Source organism: Paramisgurnus dabryanus, chromosome 1 (assembly GCF_030506205.2).
Source record: "Paramisgurnus dabryanus chromosome 1, PD_genome_1.1, whole genome shotgun sequence".
NCBI lineage: Eukaryota > Metazoa > Chordata > Actinopteri > Cypriniformes > Cobitidae > Paramisgurnus > Paramisgurnus dabryanus.
Genome location: NC_133337.1, coordinates 50584643 through 50604039, shown reverse-complemented (window position 1 = coordinate 50604039; position 19397 = coordinate 50584643). Strand labels below are relative to the sequence as shown.

Here is a 19397-nt window from a genome sequence, read left to right as displayed (position 1 = left end):
TAACTATCTGAACACAAAGAACATTTCACTACAATTGTTGTTGAATACAAATTTGTTTTAATGAGGAATTAAAGTGATATTTATCAGTATTTTTATTATGAATGTGATTTTACATTACTGACAATAATTCTGCCACTTCTAAATGAAATCTAAAGTAATGAAAGTTGTCGTTAGTATTTACAATGAAGCAAATCCCATTAATATTGTGACTTTACATTACTGTCTTTTTATTTATTATACTATATGCTAATTCTAAGTGACCACAGTTTTCTTGGAGTCTTTGCATATCCCTGCTGAAAAAACCAGCATCAAACCAGCATGGGAATTATGCTGGTCTATGCTGGTTTAGCTGGTGGTCAGAGCATACCAGCACCAAAACACAACATACGCTGGTGCTAATGCTGGTTTAGCTGGTGCTAATGCTGGTTTGGTGCTGGTTTAGCTGGTGCTAATGCTGGTGCTGATGCTGGTTTGATGCTGGTTTAGCTGGTGTTCACTAGCAAACCAGCACCAAAACACAACATATGCTGGTCTTGCTGGTATGCTGGTTTTTTCAGCAGGGATATCAATTGTATTTTAATGACATTTAAAGGTAAGCAAATGTGTAATGTTTTTTGTTGTTGTGTGCATTCCCAACTGAAACATCCAGCTAAGACCAGCATAAAGTGGTGAGCTGGTTTTAGCTGGTCTCCCAGCTTGGTTTTGCTGGTAAGCTGTTCTAGCTGTGTTTTTGTCACTTTTTAAGCTGGTCAGGCTAGGACAGCACCGGACTCACCAGCTTTTCCAAGATGGGATAAAGCTACTGCCACCTTAAACCAGCTACCAGCTTATGCTGGTCTTAGCTGGATTTTTCATTAGGGTTGATACATGCATTTGTTAATCATACTAGAAATAAAAAATAAATAAGCTTAAAGTAAGAAATCATATTTTTAAAATGAGCAATGTCAACACTGAGGTTAAATATCATTTATTTTTTTTATCTCGAACGCATGTAGCAGTATTTTAATGCTTTCAAACCATAAGATGGGATGTGACCAGGCATGTCTTAGGGTATTCAGTTCATCCCGTGCTGGCTTGGCCACATCCTATCAGGTAAATCTGGATAACTGATGTCACAAATGGACTTGATTTGTTTTGCATAATAAAATATATTAGGCCAAAGGTAGGTTAAGACTAGGTTAGAAATTAAATAATTTTCCCTTAGACATTTGTAAAATTAAATTTATTACATGTTTGATATCTTTAACACAATGCTTTGGTAAACTATTGGTTTAGTGACTGTTTAAAACCTTACACAGGTGAAGTATTTGAGATAAATAGATTACAATAATAAAATATAATTTTTTGGGGGAAAGTAATGTCTCTTAAATTTAAACCTCTGAAACAGCTGTATTTAATGTTTGACCTCTTTGATTACATGGTTAATTGTTAGTAAGGCATTTATACAATTAACCTCATAAACGTTACTGTAAATTGCAGTATTGAAACGTGCCTGATAATAATAATTGACCCACTGGTTTATACAAACCAGTTGCAGCAGGAACTTATGCTATAAACCAGCCATGCAATTTACAAGATTTTACATGGATTAACAAAATATAAACAAGAGAAGCAAACAGTTTATAATCAGACATAAAATGGGTTTTGAATTTAATGCGGTATGTAAATTGAACTAGCTTTTGTTTGAGCTTTATTATTGCATTTATTGTTTATTAAGATCATTTATGTGCTGTTTTCAGGTAGTTAAGAAATATGTCAGTAATTAATCACAGTTGTTTTATTATTGTCAGAATATGACCATATACAGTTATAGGTCTATGTGCCTGGGGTTCATTCATATTCATGAGGGCATTATCAGAGCTGTTAAACGGTATGAATCAGCACTATAGCAGTCTTTGTATGAACTGATTGAGGAATATCAATCAAAGAGGCTTTGGCACATTCATCAGACCTATTTGCACCCATGATGTCATGTGATCTTTCAAGTTGATTAAACAGAATATAACACATGTTAAACTTTTAGTGGAAATGAATTTCCCTTTTTGAATTTCCTGTATATTATAAAAACACAACACTGTCACTAAGATTGTATATGTTAAGAGAAAATTATTAAACTGCAATACTATTGTTTATGATTAGGGAAATGATTGATAATCTTATAATATTAGCTGTTTAAACATACATTTTGTTGTATATTACATTGCATACACTAGCTTATTTTAGTGAAAATAATTATTAGAGCAATTCCAGCATTATGGATGTGACATCTGCAGTCAAAATTTGAAATATAAATGCTAAAATCATTAATTTTTTGACCAATATCTTGACCCATCTATTTATTATTTTTCTAAACTCTTGATGATAAACCCCAGACATAAAAAAATATTAGGCTATACTCATGTTTACTGTTTTAAATGAGAGAAACATGTGTTATAGATGTGACAAAAAAGTACTCTAGTATTGAGACAAAATACTTTGTAATAATTCTATGAATTAAATGGCACAGACCAGAAGCAATAATACCCAACATGGAGAAGGGACGGCTCTTCAAAGAACATTTAATATTTTAATACAATTTTTGTATGCACATTTATGAGGAAGAAACAACATTATGATTCTGACATTTCTCCTTTATGGATGTGACAATTCAGAAATTTGCACTTATGAATTACAAAAAATAATAAAAAACTTTAACAGAGACTTTGCATGGGTATTTTAACAAACAAATATTGACATTAGAGATATCAGTATGGTTAAAAACTTTGGGTTAAAACTTTACGTTCATTATAAGGTTGACATTTGCATGGAATTGCATATTTAATTTAAATGCTAATCCTAAAATTACAAATAAAAATTAACAACAACATCATTACATTATAACAGTTAATACATTTGTTCTGCAATTCTCTGTTAATATATTACCATTTTTATATTGTAACACTACATGACCATTTTTTATATATACAATTATATAAATACAACAACAAATTTTAGCAAATTAATTACAGTGGTAATATAAAAAACTTTTTTTATTATTTTATTACCACCCTTACTAAAAGATTTTATATGCTAACACTGTATCTTTTGTTTAAAAGTTTAAAACTGTTAATATTTTGAGACACTTTAATACTTGTTTTAAAATAGTAAATCATAAGGATCATTACAACAGTCTTACAAATTGCTCTAATATGTTTGCAGCATTATGTTTTTGATGACCAACAAAAGAAAGTGGATGAATGAGGTGTGAATTAAGGTGTGGCATGTATTAAGGTGTGACTTAACTGTTAAAGATTATAGAGCCCACTTAAGCTTCAAAGTGTACAGATGTTAGGACAGCCCACCTGAACCTAGGAGGTCAGGTATAAATAGTGACAGCCCTCCAGTCCTTAATCAGCAGCACAAGGAGCAGTAACAGAGCATTGAGCTCGACCTACTCACATCTCAGAATTACATTCTACAAGTGAACAACATTTCGTTATCAGATATGTGGTCAGACTGCATAGGTGAGAATTTTTTTTCCTTCAGCAATTTTACAGTGATTTTCTAATCTTAATGTTCTTGCTAGCATGTCTTTATCTGGATCAATTATGTTTATGAACATAAGTATAACTATATCTTTTCACTCTTACAGCTCAAGATGGAAACTCACAGGCCAGTAAAATTGCAGGCCGCAGGAAGAGAACCAGCTTCACCAAAGAGCACTTGGAACTTCTTCGAATGGCTTTCAGTGTTGATCCTTACCCCGGCATAAGTGTCAGGGAAAGTCTGTCCCAAGCCACTGGTCTTCCAGAATCACGTATTCAGGTATTTAATATCCTTGTATGATCATATGATAACTGTATTTATTGTAACTGTAACTTTTTATTGTGTTTTTATTGCAACTGTGCTAATTGATTTTGTTTGCTTTCAGGTGTGGTTTCAAAACAAGAGGGCCAGAACTTTAAAGAACAGAGCCACTAGAACCTCACCCCAGCTCGACAGCACATCTCCTCTGCCGAGCCCTTTTCTACCCCCTTACATGTCAAGCATGGGTGGCAACGGACAGCAGAGATGCATTCAAGAAGGAGCCTTCAACATTCCTCATCCTCAGATGCCTCAGACATCTCCACAGCACTTTATCTTTCCACCAGTGGACTACAGCACACCAACTATTAAGCCACGGCAAAGCAGACTGATGGGGACCAGCTCTCCATCTTTTCCTATTGATCCGCAAGGTATGGCAGACAGCTGGAGCTCTGGGGGAAGCACACAGTCCACTCCTGAGTCTACATGGAGTCCAGCAGCGCAGAGTTTTGGACAGTCTTACAATGATGAAAGTCACATGTTTCTCTACCCACCACCTCCTTACCCACATGGAAGTGCCAGAGTTGAGTGTGTTAGCGGTCTGGAGTCACTCCCAACTTCCCCTGCCTCTTCTGATTCTGCGTTTTGGGACATGGGTCTGGAAATCAGCTCTCCAAATTTGCCATACTCCGAGTGTGATAGCCCATGGGACAGGCTTGTTGAGGAGCAGCAGCCTGTGGCTCCACTTCCAGATCTGGGTCCTCAGTGTCTGGAGGATGTCCTTGGCGAAATGCCACCAGCCTGGTGGAACTTCAATGGACAGATGGATCTGCAGTAATCTTTCAAAATCCAGTACCCAGGACACTATTAGGGACATTGTTTTTAATATGGGGGAAATCAAGTATGGTTCCTCTGGACTTTATTTATTAGGAATTATCTGAAAAGCATGATATTGTGGAAATGCAGGTTCGATCCACATTGTGTAATTATTTATTTATTTTACTACTTAATTTTACTTTAATTTATTTCTACTAAGTAGTAGATTGGAAATGGAACCCCTTTGCTTGACCAGTTTAATTTTGGTCTTATTTATTTTTATGCTCTTTAAAGGTATTACAGTGCAGTTGGTATATTTATTTTTTCATATTTTTACGAAGGCTACTGACCTATACTGACACTTGCTTTTACTTTATATATATTTATTTGAAATAAAATATTAAAAATGAATCAATTTGTCTGTGGATTTCATACAAACATGTATTTTTCATAACTCTTAAGTACTGGAGACCCAATCACCTTTATTCGTATAATTCAGTTATTTATACGATTATTTATATATTGTATTTATATTTTATAGTTCGGTATTTATTTAGCTTTTTTATTATACTTATTTTTTATCCACAAACTAATTAATTTAACGACGAGAAAAACTTGCTATGCGGAACGTTAATTATGGAGACAGCTTGACCCGACAGACGTTGTCGATCGTAACCACTTCCGCTTCTAACCGGAAGAGCAACACACGTGTAAACAGTGGGGAGATGCAGGCATGCTTGTGGCTGTAATATGATAACGTGAATTAAACTCTTACATTTTCACTACATATAAGCATCAGTTTTTAATAAAGTATAATAACGGAAGGTAAGCGTATTTTTCAATGTCTTTATGTACAGAGGGGATTTATATTCAACATTTATATGTTGATTTAAAGACATATTTGTTTTCATTATTCTTGTAAGTCTGGCCGTGACCGTGATAGGTAACTAACGTTAGATTGAAAGGTTTTGTGGATGCTAGTAAGATGCAGGCTGTATTAGACAGTCTATGTTCTGTCTATAACATTGGTTTTAACTTTAATTTGCTACACATAAAATGAAAACGCTTGTAATGTCACACCGATGCTGTATGCCAAAGAATATAGTTTTTTGCACCATGACTTGTCATGCGGAAGACTTATTTTATAAAATTAATAAAACATCTTGTTTTATAGATTTGATAGATGTCAAGTTCGTCATTCACAGGCTCGTATATTTATTAGTATTGTAAGCAAATTCATATTTAACATTGCTGCTTACCGAGTCTTTGAAGTAATTTAGTTTGCTTGCATAAGTGCACTCGGATATTTGCGTTAAAGATTAGTTGGTTACATCATGATCTGTGCTTGCTAATCTTCTACATTTATCATTGGATTCAGAAGAGTAAAGATGGAAGGGAAGGAGCAGAAACAGCACAAGCAAAAACAGCACCAGCAAAAGCACAGTGGGCCCAAAGCCCAAAAGAAGAACAGAAAGAAGGACAAGGGCTCTGAACATGAGCAGGATGAGCGAAAGAGGAACCCACGAGCATTTGCTGTGCAGTCAGCTGTGCGTATGGCAAGAACCTTCCACAGGTCAGTGCTCAGACACCTTTATGCGGCAGAACCCTATGCCAACTGGTTGCTTTGACAGTAGACTTTTTAAATGTACAAGCACTATGGCCACCAACTTATAAAACTTGCATTAAATTCATAAGCGATGATGATGAGTTTTATATTGTGACCATACCACTTTTGCAAGCTTACAAGCTTTTAATTTGCCTGTAAAATGCAGGATGATTAAAACCTCTGTTTATAACACTTTTTTCTTCTCAGGACTCAGGACATTAAAACTAAGAAGCATCACATTCCTTTGGTAGACCGTACCCCTCTGGAACCCCCACCTGTTGTTGTAGTTGTGATGGGCCCTCCAAAAGTTGGCAAAAGTACCCTCATCCGCTGCCTGATCAAAAACTACACACGGCAAAAGCTTTCTGACATCTGTGGACCTGTGACTATAGTATCTGGTCAGTTTTATTATACAGTACATGATTCATTGTTCTTTTAACACATAATGTTAATATATTCTGATAATGACTATGTAACGTTTTATTTTAAATATTTGTAGGTAAGAAACGTCGTCTGACTTTTATTGAGTGCAATAATGACATCAACACCATGATTGATTTGGCAAAGGTTGCTGACTTGGTGAGTATTGTCTGTCTGATATTAATGTAATTTATGGTATTAATGTAATGTAATTATGGTAATGTAATTTATGGTAAAACTGTATTTAATATGTGGACTTCATTAGGTTCTGATGCTGATCGATGCCAGCTTTGGCTTTGAAATGGAGACCTTTGAGTTTCTGAACATTTGTCAAGTTCACGGCTTCCCTCGCATCATGGGTGTCCTCACACATCTGGACTCCTTCAAGAATAACAAGACTCTTCGAAAAACAAAGAAACGTCTCAAACATCGGTTCTGGACTGAGGTTTACCAGGTATATCCACAATCCTATTTGAAATAACAACACATGTGATCCCGCCTAATGTAGTTTATGAGCATGAGTTTGATTTTAACTATTCATTTTAACATGATCATTCTTGAACATGGCCTTACTCAGTCAATATTAAATATATCAAGGCATTATTTTTATAAAATAATCTTTAGCTTGGTTTTCAAAGGTAGTGTCACAATTGTGTAAAGAAAACTGTTTGAATATGAAAGTCCTTTGTTTAATCTGCAGGGTGCCAAACTGTTTTATCTGTCTGGAATGGTGTATGGAGAATACCAGACGCAGGAAGTAAAGAATCTTGGGCGCTTCATCTCAGTCATGAAGTTTAGACCTCTCTGCTGGCAGACCTCTCACCCTTATGTGGTCGCTGACCGGTGAGTGTTTCTTTTTGAAATGCTTCTTTTAATAATAATAATAATAATTCCTTACATTTATATAGCGCTTTTCTCAGTACTCAAAGCGCTTTACATATGAACGGGGGAGCTTTTAAGCTTTTAAAAGCATTATAATAACTGATCATAATTGCGTTTCTTGCAGTATGGAAGATCTTACTGACCCAGAGGCTATTAGGCTAAATCCCAAATGTGACAGAACCGTCTCTCTCTACGGCTACCTGCGTGGAACATTCTTGAAGAATAAATGCCAGGTCCACATTCCCGGTGAGTCAACGTGTTTTTTTTTTATGTTTAGGGATTTGTGTCATTGGTATTTAAAGAATTGGATGCACAGCATTTGCAGCAGTTTCGTCTCCCTTTTGTAAAATTGTAAAGCCTATTGCTTTGATTAGGTTTGCTAACATTGCACATAGTTACATTTTAGTATACGAGTTAAGTATTTCTTCTTCCATGCTGTCCACAACATCACCAAAACGGAAATGACTGAAAACCAAAAACTGTGAACCACTGATTTATTTTGCCATTCCTCTGCAGGTGTGGGAGATTTCTCAGTGTCAGACGTTAGTTTCCTTTCGGACCCCTGCCCTTTACCAGAGGTGCTCAAAAAGAGGGCGTTAAATGAAAAGGAACGGCTGCTGTATGCCCCCATGGCCGGAGTCGGTGGATTGGTTTATGATAAGGATGCCGTCTACATTGATATGCCCGGTGGCCATGCCAAGCAGCAGCAGGTCAGAATTTGTCACAGCTTGTCGCTGCGTCCACTATAACAGCATTAACTACAGTCGATTTAATGCCAGACACAATATTATCTGCAGCTTACAAGCTTGTCGAAGCCCATTACAGAGTAATAATCTAGTGTTTCCTTTATTAGAAACTTGTTTCATTAAGGTATATGAGCTTGAGTGATTAGGATGATTTGTGACTGATGTGCTGGAAATGAGTTTTTAATGGTGTAAGAAATGTGCATTTCAGGAGGACGTGCGGCCCACCACTGAACTCGTTCAGTCTCTTATTGGAACACAAGCCACTTTGGATGCAAAGATGGCTGCCAGCAAAGTGTCGCTGTTTACGGGCACTGCTGCGCTCGCACCCGAGGAGGTGCAGGAAAGCGGGTGAGATTTGCTTATTAGATTTGCTTATTAGTTTATTTATTATCCAGATTGTTAAATCAGGCGGTTTGAGACCACAGCAGATCTCAGTGTTTTATGGATAGGATGCATTCCTGCTTTTAAAAAGAACCTAGACAGAGTGCAACTGATTTGAACACAAAACACGCTTTTAAACATTATTAAAAGCTTTTTAAAATTTAACACCACTTATGTATATATGTTCTGACAATGTTCTCTGAATGAATCAGCGGGAAGCAGAGCCCTACGGAGAGCCGAGAATGGGATGCAAAAACTCAGAGAGAGAGAAGAAGAGCTGTATTTGCTGATGAAGAGGAGGAGGAGGAAGATGATGATAATGATGATGGTGAAAGCGACGAGGAGGGAGAGAGTGAAGAAGAGGAGGACGGGAGTGAGGAGGAGGAGGATGACGAAGATGATGAGGACACTGAAGCAGATACAGCGACGCCGGGAAAGAAAGCTGTGAATAAGGCAGAACCTCCCGTAAAGAAGAAAAAGGTTGAGGAGCCGGTGGCAGAGATGCCAGTGTTTGCTGATAGCGATGATGAGCTAGAAAAGAGTGAAGATGATGATAGTGAAGAAGAGGATGATGACATGGAAGAGGGGGGAGCTTTGAAAAGAGGCTCAGGTCCAGACTCTGGCAACTGCTCTGAGGAAGATGAAGATGATGAAGATTCGGATGTGGAGGAAGAAAATGAGATATCACCTAAGCATCCAGAGGATAAAGAGATGGATACAGAGGAGGATGGAGAGATGGGTTATGAAACTGCAGGTACCTTCTTTCATCTTCAATTTCCTGTTTGTTTCATGTTCAACACTTTAATTAAAAACGGAAGATTTAAACTAGTGCTGCACAATTAATCGCATCGCAATCGCAATGTCAGCCTGTGCAATTATATGACAGCAAAATGTTGCAATTATATTAAATAAATCCATGTGTGGACTTGTTAACACCAACTTTCTGATAACAGTTTGATGATTTTCCTTGCTGTTTAAAAAAAAGAAAGAAAAACGAACAAAAAAGGTAGTGCATGTGTGACATGCACCTGTGTGGTGTGCGTCGTCACTTGTGTGTGCGCAGCGCGGAAATACCAGAGCGAAGATGGATGCAGAGGAGGTTGACAGTGATCTGGTAGCTAAAAAAAAAACTCTACGTCTGTTGTATGGCAGTATTTTGGATTTAGGATTACTGACACTGAGCAGTTGCTACATCACGTGGCAATACGAAAACATTTCTAGTTTTACAAATACACATTTTAGCATTATCACTAAACTGTGTGTGGATTTTCCTTAAAACCCATCAAGTTGACTCATGATACCATTTATTATAATCGCAATCGCACATCGCAATATTAGCATGAATAACCGCAATGGGAAAAATTACCCAAATCGTGCAGCCCTAATTTAAACAAAAAAACTAATATACAGTGTGTTTCTGTTGCTCACTTGGTAGTGCATTGTGTTAGCAATGCAATGGTCATGGGTTTAATCCCCAAGGAACATGCATCCTAATAAAAAATATATTGATTTAATGCACTGTAAGTAACTTTGGATAAAAGCATTTGCCGAATACAATAAATGTACAGGTGATTTTTTTTAATTCTAGTTTATTATATTGACTCTTTAATAACATTTCACATAGCTCCACTTCTTTCTTTCTCACTCTTTCATGTAAATAACTTAGCACTTATAATGTATAATCTTTTCTCCAAAGATTCCTAAAGTTACCAGTACTTATAAAATAACAGGGTGATTCTCACGAAATCCAGACTTAAAAGGTGTCCAGCATCAGATTTTTTAAAAAAGCCATTGAAGCCAATTTTTTTGGAACATATAAGATTAAGTTCTGAACTTACTATAACCATTATTTTTAAAGGATTTAAAAAATATTTCCTATAGAATTATTTACATTTTTTAGGTTATCATTATAAAAAATTATCATTACCGCAACATGATATTACATTAAATATATGCATTTACAAACTCATGTTTCAGTAATGAGAACTAAAAAGTTGTCTAGGTACTATGACAAACAAAATTTCAACTTTTATCTGGAGAGAAAAAAATAAAAACTGCTTACCTGTTAGCCATCTTAAGTGTCAGTCATTTATGTCCCTTCCAACAATTTTCTTTGAAAGTGTTAGTTCCTTGAGGGCTTAAACAATGATTGAAAATTGTTGCGGAGGATGAGAAAATGGGACACATTTATATTCCTTATTATTGTCTCTACATTTACCAATGATCACCAAATACCACATGTTTCTTTACTGTAAATGTTTATAGTATAACATGCACTGAAGCTTTTTCTTTTTTTGATTTTTTTATTATAAATATTTCCATGTCAAAAAACCCAAATCCAGTCATGGACACGTTGCGGTAATGAAAATTTTCCTCTTAAACAACAAAATTGGTCGGTATGATGTCATTTGAAATCATGTGCAAAATACATGAAGAGATGTTTGTAACTGTATGCTTCTTATTTTGATACTCTTACTTTGCATTTACTTTTTTATCAAAATGTTTCATGACACCTCAAAAGTCTAATTTCGCGAGAATCACCCATCACATATTCACATAGTCTTTGTTTATTCTCTTGTATGACGATCCTATCCTAAGCTATTTTTTTCCATACTAAATTTGCCCAGGGATCCAGTGTGTCTCTTTTTCTTATCTTTTTTTTAACATGTCAAAAGCATTGTGTTAATGTTAATGTATCTCTTGCAGGTGCGCTACGTTGGAAAGAAGGGTTAGCCCAGAAGGCAACAGATGCGTACTTAAGACAACAGCGTGCAACCCCTAACCTGCGCAAGTTAGTGTACGGCACAGGTGAGCAAAAAAGAAGACCTAACTCGATGTGTTCCTGTAGCTCAGCTGGTAGAGCATTGCGATAGAAGCGCAAAGGTCATGGCTTTGAATTCCAGGGCACACGTATTAAAGTCAAGATCAACACGCATACCTTGGCTTGTATTGCACGATGAGTTGCTTTTGCCTATGTAACCTTGATTGTAAAATCCATGCTAAAGTTTTATAATCTAATTATGAGATTTGGAGCATCAAAGTTTGATTTAACTTATTCAATCTTTGACATGGCTTTACTTCAAGGTTATATTTTCACACAATGTTCTTTATATTATGCAGGATGATTTTATGTAAAAAACTGTAAATCAGCAAAATTGACCTTAATGGCGCTTTTCCATTGCATAGTACCCCACGGTTTAGTTTAGTTTGGGTCGGGTCAGCTCACCTCACTTTGGCGTGGTTAGCTTTTCCATCGAGTTTAGTATCACTTAGTAGTGGGAGGGATTATAGGCGTGTCGTTATATTTACGCTGCCTACTGCTGTGACATCATACACGTGAGAGCGTTGTTGTACATTCCCATACATTCATTTATTTCTCAGTCTGCCACAAAATTAAAATTGGCCACCACAAATAGATGTTTGCACATCGCGTTTATAACTACCTCTGTCTCACATGACAGTTTCTGTTTAAACACCCGACCCGTGGCGTCAGTCGACGGCGCTCCGCTGAGCCTCAGTCAAGTTGCATTTATGCATTTATAATGCAGACGTGCACGTCGCGAATGTGCCGCCACAAACTTCAAGTCTGGAAAAAACTGTTATTGTGTCCCGGATTCTCAACCTGTGGATGTTTTTCATCGCTAAAAGGGTGTTTGGAAACTTATAGCAGAACACAGATAACAACATGTTTGCTTGAGACAGCGCAAGCTAGCAGTAAGCTAAAGCTAATATTTACATTATAGCGATGACGCTTCTCTCAGACCAATCAGTGACCTACAGTGTTTTCGCGTCACGTTTGGTATCAGCTCGGGTCGCTTGGAACCCCAACCGAGGTGGTACGAAAAAAAGTATCGGGTACTACGTACTGCACCCAATGGAAAAGCTCCCAAAAGTAAGCTGACCCGACCCAAACTAAACTAAACCGTGGGGTACTATGCAATGGAAAAGCGCCATTAGATGGGTTTTCACAGGCAGGGTCTCAAATGTAAATGCCACTGATTTAATTTCTTTCTGTTAAATTATTGCTCCATAGTGGTGGAGGTGGAAGAAGAGGAGTCTGAGGAAGAGGAACTGGGTGGTTTATTTAAAGTCAGTCGACCAGAGAAGAATAAGAGAGTACGAGCGGATGCGATGGACTGCTCTCGCTTTCAGCCGGACAGCAGCCATGATTGGGACCAGAACGAGGTAAGAATTAGTATTAAAAGTTTATGATTTGTTGTCTATGTCAAGTTTATTGGATTTTCTTAAGGGAGAACTCTTGTTTTCAGATGCTGACCTCTATTAGAGACTGTTTTGTGACTGGCAAATGGGAAGAGGACAAAGATGCTGCAACACTGCTTAAGGAAGACGGTAAGATATATAAATCCACTCTCTGATTTGGAGAATCTGTGTGTTTCTCTACTTTTTTACATTTTCTCATCAATATTGTCTTTAGATGAACTCTATGGAGATTTTGAAGATTTGGAAACAGGAGAAGTTCACAAGGCCAAGACTGGGAATAAAGACCAAACTGAGGTTTTATATTTAAACTATTTACTAAATGGATTGTCACAGAACGCTGTGGAATACTCCAATCTGATTGGTCAATTGTAGCAGTGTCCATGGAAACATACTGAAACATATGTTTCAATGAACTATTCTATTCTTACAGGAATTTAAAAGGATGATGATAAACTAATTGATCATATATACTTATACTATATCTTCTTATATACATCAATTGATTTGCATGCTTTATTCAATATTTTGCATTATATATTTGTGCCTTTTTAAACACAGGGAGCTAGTGATGATGATGCTGATGGAGATGATGATGATGATGAAGAGGAGGAGGCTCCTCTTGTGAAATTTGATGCAGATGAAGCTCAGAAGAACAAGCGTATGGAGAAGAAAAAGAGGCTGAAGGAGAGATTCGATGCAGAGTATGATGACGGGGATGCCACGTACTTCGATGACCTGAAGGAGGAGATGCAGAAACAGGCAGAGGTCAGAGGTCAAAGTTGAATCGGTGTAACAAGTACAGATGGTTTCATTTGTACAGCACTTCAGTAGCTTAAACCTGTTATAGAGAGAAGATGAATGCTTGCAGTTTATGGAGCACAGATAATTGCAGCACTTTTCGAGTTGTGCTACGAGAGGGGCAGGAATTTATCTACATTTTCCTCGCTCCAAATACCCATGCATATCATTACTGAAATTACCTGTAATTTTGAGATCAGGAGAGGAGTGAATTGCACCTGAAACTTGTGCATTTCGTGTTTTGTTATTACTTATGTTAAGTTGTTTAACCATTACATGGTTCTTCTTTGCAGCTAAACAGGCAAGAGTTTGAAGATGTGGATGATGAAGTTCGGGTTCAGTACGAGGGCTTCAGGCCTGGCATGTACGTACGCGTGGAGATCCCTGCTTTGCCATGCGAGTTCGTCACCAACTTTGACCCTCATTATCCTATTTTACTCGGCGGTTTGGGAGCGAGTGAAGGCAACGTAGGCTACTTGCAGGTAAGCCGGCAAGGACATTTAAATGTCTATAAAAGACGTACATCACAACTTCCCTTGTTTTGACAAACCATGGTATGTCTTTTTCAGATGCGTCTAAAGAAACATCGCTGGCACAGTCGTATCCTGAAAACCCGTGACCCTCTCATCCTGTCTCTGGGCTGGAGACGCTTTCAGACCATCCCCCTCTACTACATCGAGGACCATAATGGACGTCACCGCCTGCTGAAATACACACCTGAGCACATGCACTGCGGTGCCACCATCTGGGGTGAGATGAGGCGCACCAACCCCAACACACACATCCCTTGATTTTAGTGTTTATGTGATTTACTGTTTAATGCATGAAAGTGAAGTCAATGATTAAAATCAAACTTTGATGCTCCTATTTGGATTATGAGAGTAAGTCTGTTTTTGATAGACAGGGTGGCATATTGTTCTTGTTCTCTTTCTCTCATTTAATGCATTTACTAATTTTCTTCTCTTCTGCAGGACCTATAACACCACAGGGCACAGGTTTCTTGGCTGTGCAGTCTGTTGCAGGTACTCAGGTATGTAACCGGCATATTTTGGGAGCAAACCCACAGCCTGGGTCACAGCTTCAGTCAACAACCACAGTCAGATGAAAGGGCCTTCCTTTTTTCTTTGACTCAACCTCATCTTATTTCCCCTTAGGCCAATTTCCGCATCGCTGCCACCGGAGTCGTTCTGGACCTCGACAAATCGGTTACAATTGTGAAGAAGCTCAAACTGATTGGATACCCTTATAAAACCTTTAAGAACACTTGCTTCGTCCAGGTAGGGAGTCCTGCAGACTCAGGATCATTTCTGCAGCGTAGCGGCACAGCACACCAGGGAACTCCTGAAATACAATGCCTATGCTCTCTGAATAATTGGATCATCGTAGAATTGGTTATAACTTTCTTTTTCCGACTCTAAGGGAATGTTCAACACCGTCCTGGAGGTGGCAAAGTTTGAGGGCGCGTCCGTCCGCACCGTCAGTGGTATTAAAGGGCAGATAAAGAAAGCCCTGCGGACACCGCCGGGCGCCTTTAGAGGAACGTTTGAAGACAGATTACTGATGAGCGGTGAGACTTTTTGATTATAAATATTTTGTGCATTCATTTGGCCGATGCATTTTTTTTTTTTTAAATGCTCGTATAATGAGCTGTGCTCTGGGACTTAATTCACTTGTGTTTTATTTCTCAGAAGTGTCTATGAATGTAATAACTCCCATGATAGACCCAGTGGACATAAACAAGAATCTTGTTAAAATGAAGGGGTGTTATTACTGATTATTATTATTATACTTGTCTCTGGAGAGATGGGCATGGAAGGAAAAATGTTGGCGTGATGCAGTTTGTGTGTTCCAAGCTTAATAGGTCTGCTAAATCTTTGAGATGATTATTGCTTATGGTTGTTTCTTCTGATACTTTGGGCAATGAGGACAATGAGAAAATAAAATCCTCAAAATACATATTTCACACATTACACACGCTTTTCTTATAGCGTGTGAACTGTTGTAGCATCTTCAAATATATATTGGGATTTATAAAAATATGTAGTGGAAATTACATTTTGAACACTTGGGGAGTAAAATCTCAGACTCCTTTTACTTTGTTATATCAATAGCTAGATACTGTGTGCATATTATGACACCATAAACACAATATATGGTAACACTTTACAATAAGGTTATGTTTGTTAACATTAATAAATGCATTCGCTAACATGAGCTAACAATAAGCAATATACCATATTTTCCGGACTATAAGTCGCTCCGGAGGATAAGTCGCATCAGTCAAAAATTCGTTTTGAAGAGGAAAAACATATATTAGTCCCACTGGACTATATGTCACTTTTATTTAAAAAATGATTTCACAAAATCCAAGCCGAAGAACAGAAATTTAATCTGGAAAGGCAAGTGATTTATAAACATAAACAGTTATTTACACGATACACAATATCATACAGAACATACCTGGGAGGCTGAATAGGCTAAATTAACACTTCAAAAAGGTCCCGAATTCATTCCGCATCACTGAATCTATTGAATTACATAAATACAGGAGCAGCATAGAGCAGTCTCTTGCAGATGTAGACGGTAATCTCGTGGTTTCTCGTGGTTTATATGAAATAATTTTGACGTATAAGTTGCACCTGAACTTAAGTTCCAGGACACTCCAAACTTCGAAAAAAGTGCAAAAATAAGTTTTTTTTTTTCATTAAATAATCTTTTTAAATGTTGATTTATAGGGATAGTTTGTTCAAAAATGAAAATTGTGTTATTTATAATTGTGCACCCTCATGTTTTTATAAAACTGTATACATTTTTTTGTCCTGATGAACACGAAGGATAATATTTTGAGGAATGTTTGCAACCAAACTGATCAGAAGCACCACTGACTTACATATTATGGAAAAGAATGCTGTGGAAGTGAATGGTGCTTTTGATCGGTTTGGTTACAAACTTCAGATTTAAAAAAAAAAGTATTATTAAAGTGATACTCTAGCCAAATATCAAAATAAACCCATGATTTACTTAACCCCAATTAATCTGAGATACATACTGTATGTTCATCATCTTTCAGACGATCACATTTGAAATTATTTTAGTAAATGTCCTTGCCCTTCCAAGCTTTATAATGGTAGAAAACACGGATCAGGGAACAACTTCTGACTTTAAACCCAAAAAAGTGCATCCATCTTTGACAGAAAAAATTCACACGGCTCTAAGGGGTTAATAAAGGTCTTTTGCAGATAGTTGATTTGGTTTTGTAAGAAAACTAGCTTCCTGTAACACTGCAATCTTTGACTCAAACAATGCACTTTTTTGAGGTTTAAAGTTAGAAGTTGTTTCTAAATGTGTTCGTCTGAAAAAATATGATAGACATGAGGGTGAGTTAAATCATGGGGTAATTTTAATATTTGTCAGGCGTATCCCTTTAAATGCTAAAATTAACACAAACTATGATTAATAAATGCTGTAGAAGTGTTGCTCATTGTGTATTACTTGCAAACAAACGACGTGTTAAAGAAATGTAAATTTTTTCACACCTCATTTGTACCATATGTCCTGTTAAGCGTTTTTTTATAGACACCTTTTGTTTACTTGATAAATGTTGACTGTAACTTTTGATAAAACCTCACTTTTATTTATCTGTTTAAATAAAAATCATCCCCAGGGGCTTTAAAATACCCAGTAGTTTAAGTAAACCCCTTTGTGTCTTTTAGACATCGTGTTCCTGCGCTCCTGGTATCCCGTCTCGGTTCCTAAACTGTATAATCCAGTGACGTCTATGCTAATGCCTGTTGGGAAGAAGGACACATGGACCGGTATGAGAACGGTTGGGCAGCTGAAGCACGACCTGGGCATCCGGAACAAACCAAACCAGGACTCTCTGTACAAGGTAAACAATCGCTTGCATAAACAAAATGCTTGTTTAAGTCCCCTATATTCTTTCCTCACATGTGTTTGTATCTCCACAGCCGGTCGTGAGGCAAGTTCGACATTTCAACCCTCTCCACATTCCTAGAGAGCTGCAGAAAGCCCTCCCCTTTAAGAGCAAACCCAAACAGCAGCAGTCCAAGGGCAAAACCCCACGAGACCTGAGCAGGCCGGCTGTTATAAGAGAGCCCCACGAGAAAAAAGTGAGTGCTGTCTTAATATCCGTCTCCGTGTTACATAAGCTGTGCCTCGGTGAGCTTTTTTGCTGTCATTACACAAAGACGCTTTTAATATCCACTATTAGTTTCAAGTTAATCCAGCAAGCAAAGCCTCCAGAGTGTTGGCTGAGAAATATCATGTTTCTTTAATCCGTGTCCCTGGCAAATACCACACACAGCTTGCAGGCCAATTTCTTAATCAATCGCCTTTAAAATCCTCCTGCCCCAAAGATGAAATGGGGGGGTTATCTTTTTAAATCCACTTTTTCTTCCAAGATCTGTTAACCATTGACATGAATAAGTAATACAGAATTTTTTAGTCATTAAATGCATCTTTTCTTGGATTCATAAAGCCAATTTTTTCATCTTAAAGGTTCGATTTTATCTACTTGCCAAACATTATGAGTCGCTCAGAGCAGCAAGGCCAAAAGCATGTAACTCTCAGTTCTTTGTTCATTTGAATTGAATCTGAACCAATTTTTTTGGTCAGGGGATCATTAACAATTGAACTGAACAATTAAATTGTTTCACACATAAGGGGAATTTTGAAAAATATTCTTGCTATTTTTTGCAATATAGTAAATATTCATAGCGGGCACAGCTGTCCTTGCCAAATATTTTAGCTTTTTTCATGGTTATTGAGCAGTTAAGTACATCCACAAATATTTTGCCAATCATTTTTACATATTTGGGCCTTTATCGACCCGGAATGTATACCAAACACTGATCTTTAAACTTACTCATTTATATAAAACTCTTTTAATACGTCATTAACATTTAATGCCAAGAAATACGTTAAAATGATGCAAATGACTTATGCAAAATTATAAAATGATTTTCCAGGTCTCTGATCCCAGAAAATGAAGGTTTTTGGGTTAAATCCAATATTTGTGATCTTAATTATAAACATGAGATCTGTTGTCAGGTATTATTATTAAAATTGCACGTTCTTCCACCAGGTGGCAGCATTGCTCGACGCTCTAAGCTCAGTGTACGCATACAAAAACAAGAAGGCGAGAACAGAACAGCATGCCAAGCACAAAGAATTCCTGAAGCTGAAGGAGAAGGACGAGACGTTGAAGCAAAAGAGACAAAAGGAGGAGAGGAAGAAGGTATACCGTTCCATGGGACAGAAAGAGAAGAAGAAACTCAAATCCAGTCTGAAGGGAGCGTCCAAGGACAATTGAGGCCACCTTAACACATAACTGATTTAGATAAATATGACTCCAGGCCTGTATGCGATATGCTAGAGACTTAATTCTCACACCAGCTGTTTTTACTAAGCTGGATGAGGCGTGTGGCTATCGACACTGCTGGAGATCTGAAAATGGATACAATTTCCCCATAAACAAGAACAGTGAAACTGCCTGGTAAACCTGTCAAGGAATTTACAAAAAATAAAAAGTTTCACGTTGTCAAAACGGCTATACTGTGTTTTACCAGTCAGATGAAACCTCTTATGTTTGTTTTATTATACTGGTTTCCAATAAAAAAAATCAGTGTGTCTGGAATGAAGCTGAGCAATTAATGTTTATTGCCTTTGTGAAAATACAATAGCATTAGATTATAATGGATTTTTTAAGTACCTTTTCCCCAAGT

At 37.2% G+C, this 19397-nt stretch overlaps 2 protein-coding genes across 3 annotated transcripts; both read left to right on the top strand.

Annotated features, from left to right (window-relative positions):
- The first annotated feature begins 3484 nt into the window (after positions 1–3484).
- mxtx2 (mix-type homeobox gene 2) lies at positions 3485–4837 on the top strand. The gene is made up of 3 exons (XM_073814459.1): positions 3485–3503; positions 3632–3804; positions 3911–4837. Exons 1-3 carry the CDS (start codon positions 3485–3487, stop codon positions 4619–4621), a joined length of 903 nt encoding a protein of 300 aa, XP_073670560.1. The 3' UTR covers positions 4622–4837.
- A 453-nt stretch (positions 4838–5290) lies between these two features.
- bms1 (BMS1 ribosome biogenesis factor) lies at positions 5291–19309 on the top strand. 2 transcript variants are annotated; one of them, XM_073815364.1, is made up of 23 exons: positions 5291–5424; positions 5978–6172; positions 6413–6603; positions 6705–6784; positions 6891–7079; positions 7326–7468; positions 7632–7753; positions 8024–8217; positions 8462–8601; positions 8847–9388; positions 11341–11442; positions 12668–12819; positions 12903–12984; positions 13070–13149; positions 13414–13620; positions 13947–14135; positions 14223–14403; positions 14625–14683; positions 14808–14930; positions 15073–15220; positions 17367–17542; positions 17622–17783; positions 18758–19309. In XM_073815364.1, the coding sequence occupies exons 2-23, from the start codon at positions 5988–5990 to the stop codon at positions 18983–18985; spliced, it is 3675 nt and encodes a 1224-aa protein (XP_073671465.1). In that variant the 5' UTR covers positions 5291–5424; positions 5978–5987; the 3' UTR covers positions 18986–19309. The 2 variants fall into 2 exon arrangements, with proteins under 2 accessions (XP_073671465.1, XP_073671466.1); XM_073815365.1 differs by having other exon boundaries at positions 5292–5424; positions 5981–6172.
- The last annotated feature ends 88 nt before the right edge of the window (positions 19310–19397 follow it).

Bases quoted from the DNA above. Each gene is read 5' to 3' on its own strand.
- mxtx2 (XM_073814459.1), top strand. The intron at 3,805-3,910 runs GTATTTAATATC...GTTTGCTTTCAG, and splicing joins TTCCAGAATCACGTATTCAG to GTGTGGTTTCAAAACAAGAG.
- bms1 (XM_073815364.1), top strand. From the start codon at position 5,988: ATGGAAGGGAAGGAGCAGAAACAGCACAAGCAAAAACAGCACCAGCAA. The intron at 13,621-13,946 runs GTCAGAGGTCAA...TCTTCTTTGCAG, and splicing joins AGATGCAGAAACAGGCAGAG to CTAAACAGGCAAGAGTTTGA. The intron at 15,221-17,366 runs GTGAGACTTTTT...TGTGTCTTTTAG, and splicing joins AGACAGATTACTGATGAGCG to ACATCGTGTTCCTGCGCTCC.